At 48.8% G+C, this 7221-nt stretch overlaps 1 protein-coding gene across 1 annotated transcript; it reads left to right on the top strand.

Annotated features, from left to right (window-relative positions):
* On the top strand, positions 1–1379 carry N7509_012761 (uncharacterized protein; the record flags this gene model as incomplete). The annotated part of the gene is given in 3 exon segments (XM_056637398.1): positions 1–241; positions 252–417; positions 497–1379. 3 exon segments carry the CDS (start codon positions 1–3, stop codon positions 1377–1379), a joined length of 1290 nt encoding a protein of 429 aa, XP_056483428.1.
* Positions 1380–7221: the final 5842 nt, after the last annotated feature.

The raw sequence follows: 7221 nt of genomic DNA, 5'->3' as shown, positions 1-7221 counted from the left end.
ATGGCTGAATCAATCGGCCTAGCCTCTGGAATCCTTACTTTGGCGACGTTTGCGTTTCAATGCAGTATCTCCCTTTACGAAACGGTGGACAGCTTCCGTTCGCATCCGAAACGTGTGCGCGACCTTCTCGACGAGTTGGAAGCCTTAAGCGCAGTGCTAGCCCCCCCTCGTCGACCTGGTGAAGTCGAATTCGGGCGTCGATCTCTCATTTTTGGACCTACCACTGTTGCGGTGCGGGAACGTTTGCAAAGAATTCCAGCAGGAGGTTCTCCAATGTGCATCGCGGTCAAACAGTAGCCGAACAAGCTTCCGTGATTGGGCCAGACTGACGTATATGGGTGATAATATTGACGATTTTCGTGACTTGCTGGCAGGATATAAAGCCACGATCAATATTGCCTTAACCGATGCAAACTTGTAAGTCATTCTTGGCTGCGACAGCATGGCCTTACTTGAGCGGGCCTCTTTGTTTTGCTGGTTGCTGATTCCTCACAAGGCGTCTATCAGCGGTTGCTGTTGAAAATATCGGGGACTACGAGAGTCTTATCCAAGATGCGAAAGAAGACCTGGGAGCTCGACTCGAAAGCATTGATAGGAAGTTGGAAGAACTGGCTCAGAAGGATGTGGCTCCATCTGGAGCAGATGCAACTGAGCTTCGCTCGCTGAGAGAAGAGCGCTTGAGTACAGAGAAATGCCTTCAGATCTGCGCCCAGTTGTCGAGCCACATTGATCAGATTCAGCTGATGTCAGACGAGGCGGGTTCATCTCGGGGACCAGGTGGAGCTGAAGCGTCACCCGAATCAGTCACAAATGAAGGCCTACAAGAATGCAAAAATAGCTTGGCTGCGACGGCTACCAAGTTGGAAAAGCATATGCGAGATGTTATGGATCGGCTACTCGCCAAATCAAGGACTGCGACCTCCTCTGATGAAGATGCCCAAGATCTGTCGAGGCTGCGCGATGAGTGGGAAACTGCTCGGCAATGCTTGGATATATGCTCACGGGCGGATAGTCACTTAAAGGAGAACGTCAGCATCATCGAAAATCACGGCACTGGTGATTCTCTACAGTTTATGGTCTCCGCGAATGGAAAGATTCTTCACGGAAAGAACCGCGGCCTGGGTTGGAGGAACAGGCAAGTGGGAGGCTATATGAGCAATGAGTCAATCCAGCAGTTATCGAAAGACCTCGCGGCTGTTCATAGTAGTCAGTTAAGGGATAAAGTATCCATCTCAAACCATGGTTTCACGCCAAACCCAGGCGATATGGAGGAAGGTGAGACAACTGCCGAATTCAAGGAACGATATGGGCAAGGCTTCACTCTGAAACCAGCGCGTACGCCAGACACACAGAATCTTCCACGCAGTGCGAGCAATTAGTGTTTAGAGCTACCTCGTGGCGAAACACGTCACTAAACCGGAGAAGAACTTGCTTTTTCGGTAAAATATTTGGTCTGCTGGGAGATTCTATTTTCTTTTATATTCAAAAATCAAATCATACTTTTGCTTTCCTCGCCACAAAGTCTTCTGGCTGAAACGCCAGCGTAACGGGCTATTCTATCACATCAGGAAAACCAATAAATTGACGAACTACTTAGCAGTTCTCCGGATGACCAGATCGCACAATCAGCCCTTCTCCAGGCCCGAAAGCCGGGTCGACATTGATAAGTTCATCGGATTGTGGCTTGTTTTGCCGAAGGTGTTCCTGATCAGCCTGACCTAACGCAAGGTCTTTTGGCAGACAGCACCGCCAAGAGGCACGCTCGTTCTGGAGTTTCACAGACCCGCACCCATACAAAAAATGCCCCCATGTTATTCCTAGATCGTCTGAACGATGATTTTCAGGTTGCCGATACAATTACTAGCTTTTTGTTCTACAGTGTGTCTATTTTGCCTTTTTTGGAAAGTCGCCAAGTCTGCAGGTGCCAACACGCGAGAGCCTTGTGACGAGCATACAGACAAAGGGATGGAGGAAATGCTATCGACCCCGCTGTTTGTGGAGGGGGACGGCCCATCTGGCTCTCACGGTCCTGAACAACAAACGGCTTCACGAAGTGCACCATCTCCCTACAGAGAAAGATACGAAGTCGCAGCGCGCCAACATGTTTCTCGCCAAACAAACAATTTAGAAAATGAACTTGAATCTATGGAGCTGGAACACCTGGACCTGTAAAATGATTATTTCATCCTACCCAGCTTAGGTCAATGTAGTCTGTCGGGTGGAGATCACCCTACTCCCAGAGAGCTACAGAGCAAATCAGTGCTGGAAACGGTATCCTCTTGCTGTTCGACCGGAGCCCGCCCGAAATTGGCGATGATATGAGCGAATGCACCCAAATTTCGTTGGAAACAATCCCGCTTGAATGGATCCAGGACGAAAGAAACGAAAGAACAACAGGAGAGGACCGAGAGTCAGACACTGCATCTACACTCAGGGTCGATGTTCAGACACAGGTCGATTCTGCAGCACAGCGGCTATCTTCATCAGAGACGGGCAGTCTGTCAAAGACCTGCAGTTTCTTTGAGTTGGAAGAAATAGTGACCTTTCTTGATGACCTGAGGAGGGCCCAGGAGGAGTAAGAGTGGTTGGGAAAACGGATGGAGAGCGAGCGCAACGAAGAGCTCAATCTGCTTCATCATAATCGGTCTCCTCCCCCCGCCTGGAGAGTATCATCGACCAGAAACTATACAAACTTTATCACTGCAAACCTTTGATAACCAGCCAGAGGAAGCAATACACAGACACCAAGCACATACCAGCACAGAGTGGTCGGTCTAACATTCCCCTCCCCAGCCTCCGATGCAGGATGTGCCAGACCAACTACTTGAACAGCACGTTGAAATCAAGTTCTGGTCACTCGAACGAGGTGAGTAGAATCTATCAGACTGTCTCCTCATAGACTGGTCAGATCTGTCACCCGTCGAACGAGTCGCACGGAAGTACTGTACTCATGCAAAAATAATGCACTCTACGATGTGAACCTACACAGCCTACGTCCAGTCCAATGTTACCGTGCAGCCACAGCCGATGGCAGCAATGCCATTTTCTTGATTTCCGCGCACGAAAAGAACCAGCTCGCGGCCGACGGAAGATTTGGCAAGGAGAAACAGCTGATTTCGATGGCTTCACGAGTTGTAGCTGGGGCAGTGACAAGATGAAGCAACCTTGACAGTCGTGGGTGTGGAACTGATCAGTCTTCATATGAATGATTCGTACCTGGGAGAAGGACTGGAATGAGAGACCTGTTTTGAGAGGGTTCTCGTTCTGAGATGACCGTCCTGAGATCCTCTTAATCTTGAGAAGCCCCGGTAATAATAAGGCCCACATAATACCATGACAGATTACCCATATTTCTTCGACAATGGAGAGGCGCTTTGTCTAGAATATTATCGGTTAGCACTTTGCAATAGGTCTTGTCTCAACTACTGAACTCAATGTTTCCATTGAGCACTAGTCAGCACTAGTCAACACTCCAAACTGGAGCCGAGATCCCCGTATGATTATCTCTCGGGATATGAGCACATCTTCGCGTCCAAAGTAGCCCCGAAAACAGTTTCCGGATCGGATATTTCCTCCGACAATGGCTTGACCGGGCTGGCAAAGGGCACTAGAACATCATATTCGGACAATAATAAAATTTGGAACTTCGCCTATCGCTCAGGAATGAAACTGAGCGAAGAAGGTACTTTGTGGTCTTGAAGAAACAATAGCGATATCAAAAAGCAATGCATGTACCACAGTTCTGCTCCGTAGCGATAGCAGAAAACAACCTGGAAAAAAAGAGCTGTCAAAATGGGCAGATCCGTCACTGCGTATAGGCACTCACATACATGCAACTCAGACCTCGATCTCGCGTGGAACCCTAACAAAAGAAAAAGTAAAAAAAAAGAAGACGATGACGACGACGACGTAAACATCATTCAACGTTTGATCTGCGAAAACACACTGCCCATGATCAGTGAATAGATTTAAATGAGGTGACCGCTGTTGTGCCACCTCTGGTAGCGATAAAGTACAAACCCATGTTGATGAATGTTGAAACACGTCGTGGTCGCTTTTCTGCGGACCGCTGGGAGTGTTGAAACGGTGCCAACAGTGAGGAAGGGTTTTTCATATACTCATTCATCAAGAAAAAGCCGCGATGCCTCCGAATACTGCATCAGATCAATGGGTAAATGTTGAACCAGCTGAAATCTGAGGGTCAGCGGTGTTGAGACCCTCACATTTCGCAAGGATTATTACATCGACTCGAGAGTAAGGGTTGGATGCAATGCTATAAGTACCCGAACTCTCGCCAGCAGAACGGTCGTTCTCAAGCATTCCCTTGTCATCCTTGAACAAAGAATATCGAACATTTCTCGACCTCGCCAGCTACTATTCTCCAGTACGGACTGACCCGACCTCGGACTGCCATGCGGTTGTGATCGAATTGACCTGTTGTATCGCTCCTAGTCTTTCTATGCTCGACACTGAAATCTTTAAACGGCAGGTAAGTTTAGTTGCCCGATCATTTGAGACCATGCTAACGTGGAAGATGTTTAATATCAGTTCCGTCTCGGCTGCTCCTCTGGGAATTCAATCAAAGGAACTGGAATGGTCTCAATAATAAATCCAGGTTGCGAAGGTAGTGAGTTATGAAGGGCTCCTATAAGCTACCTAATAATAGTTTATCATAGATCGAAACCATCCACTGCCAAGCAGACTAGACCACACTAGGATTCCACGCGCAGCGGTAGCTGGCAAGGTAAGTTTCGGTCACTATGGCAGTTTCGAGAGTAGTTAGCCTGTGCTGACAGCTTTCCGTATATGAGGCCGATTGTTTTAACATGAGCCAGTCCATGTCTTGTAAGTTGCCCCATGCGTTGCCACTGCCTATCCCCAATGCCCGAGACTGCATTTTGAGCCTCAGTGCGGAGTCTATCTGTTTGTGGTTCTCTGTTTTTCGGAAAATATCGCTGATGTCTCTTTCTCATCATAGGGCGAATCTCAATATTGCCCTCGATACGACTAGCCGTATTCCCCATCGTCCTTGAAACTAAGCCAGGTGCACCAGCCAGGTATACCAGTCTGATGGGCCAAGCCACAGACTCCCAGTATGCTTGCGCCTTCGTTTCTTCGAAACACTTGGTTGAAACGGCCCTTCGCTCGACGTATTTAGTGGACCCGGCCCAGGAGGGCTCGATGCCCTCCGATTAGCCATACGGTAACATTCCAAGTGTTTTCATCTCTCCGGCATTACCCTGTCTGATCAAAGGTTAACTGTCAATGTATTAGGAACTTGCCGTATTCCGACGGCTATGTATTCCGACGGCTATGAACCTCTTGTCCCACATCTGATCCGAAGCCTCGTCGACAGCCACGAGCCGGCCCCACGGTTGACCGAGCGAGCCATAGCAGCATCCGATGACAACAAAGAGAAGCCTAGCACCGACAACCACCGAGAAATACCACGGTCTTTATGAAAGCAGGATCAGCCAATAATGCATCAAATTACCGACCACGAGCTGAGGGCCAGCGCTGTCAAGCCTGGTTGCAGCTGAGCAAGCGACAAGCCAGGCTGCAGCACTAGATCTACCAGGTCTCTCGTCGCGAGAACAGTCGTTTCAGGTCAGTTCCTGGTGAAACCTAGACCAAATATCATGGATTTCTCCAGAAGTGGCACTTTGTCCTGACACTGTTGAAGATCAGCCTGTCGCACGAACAGCAAAGACGAAACAGCTTTACATTGGAAGTTATGGCCCACATCCATTCCCCGCAGTACGGAGTAATCCCGGGCACTCTGCACGTGTGATCGAGCTGAGTCCGCTACATCTCTGGTTGACCTTCCCTGATACCAGACTACATTGACGGCAAGTCTGTACCACCCTCAGTCACCAGAAGTCATGCTGATATGGAGAGGCAGTGAAACACAACACTGGTTCGGCCGTTCCCACAAGTCCGATTGGGATACTGTATTGTGGCTGGTATTGGGGGATCTCATCTAGGCCACGAGCACGGTGAGTGGCGAACACCCATCTTGCGCCAGCTGCTGATAGTTGGTGCTAGATCGAGTGTATCCAACGGCAAATTACTTTGGCCGTGTCCCAATGCAGGCGGTGATCCTAAGCTGCCATCATGGCCTACTTGATAAACGAAGCTGGCAAGTGCGTTCTCATCACTAAGATATTTTGGAGGTCAACTAACCATGTTGTCAAGTCGCTATAATGAAGGTGGCTATTTTTCCCCGATGCTATGCTCAATGCAGCCGCAAGCCGACCGAATGCCTCCTTGATGTCACCACGGAGGGGCACCCGAGAGGCACGTACTCGCCGGCAGAAGCAGCCTCGCAAAGCACGGCCAGCCGGTTGCTTCGGCTGTCACAATTTTCCATTGACGATTCAAGAGATACAAGGCTAGTTTTTAATCCCAGATGGAGAAAGCCTGCTTGTTGACTTCGAACGTAGCCGCTAATGTTTCTTTCAGTGTGGGCATCGACATGTCACGTGTGCCCTACGCGACGCGCTGCGACGCGTCATTGCACCCACTGCTTTGTCTCTCCCGTGGCATGCGTCCGTTGAAGCAGGTCTCCGATAACCCTCAATTTCAATACCGCCAGTTGCTGACTTCGGTCATGCCCAACTGACTACGAAGAATTGGTTTCACCATCCTCAGTTGAAGCGGCCGAAAAGCCAAAATTGACCGTAGAGCGAATTCTCGGAAAACACCTCGGAAAAATTCAAGTGGATTGTGATTTCGAGGGCGAACTGTCGATCTGAGAGGTGGTACTTTACCACTAGAGATTGGATGATTCAGCGGCCACCCAATTCCCCGCATGTTTTATGGTATACCGGATCAACTCGGAAATACTCACGTTTCAGAAAAACCTTAGCCCCTGAGGTCTAGAGACACTTCAACAGCAGTCTTTAAGATAAGTTCAATCAACCTAGAAATCATGACAATTGGTTCCCTCAGTACTAGCGTATACGGATATCCTACAAATCGACACTAACCCTAATACACGAGTAGTGTGTATCAGGGTGACAGGACAATACTATCAGTACAGGGGATCCAACAGCAGCTGACTACGCCGTGGCGCTAAACCTGAAATAGAGAAACATAACAAATTGGACCCACTTTAACCTATTCTGGACTTCAGTTTCTTAAAATGTTGAACGTCTACTCTCTTTCACTTCACATCTGCCTGTCTGTACGCGACAGCCTTTTGGATTTTGACCATACAGA

This window comes from Penicillium cosmopolitanum (genome assembly GCF_028827165.1).
Source record: "Penicillium cosmopolitanum strain IBT 29677 chromosome Unknown utg000011l:1.0-3548175.0:1.0-3550911.0, whole genome shotgun sequence".
NCBI lineage: Eukaryota > Fungi > Ascomycota > Eurotiomycetes > Eurotiales > Aspergillaceae > Penicillium > Penicillium cosmopolitanum.
This window is presented reverse-complemented; position numbering and strand designations above follow the sequence as displayed.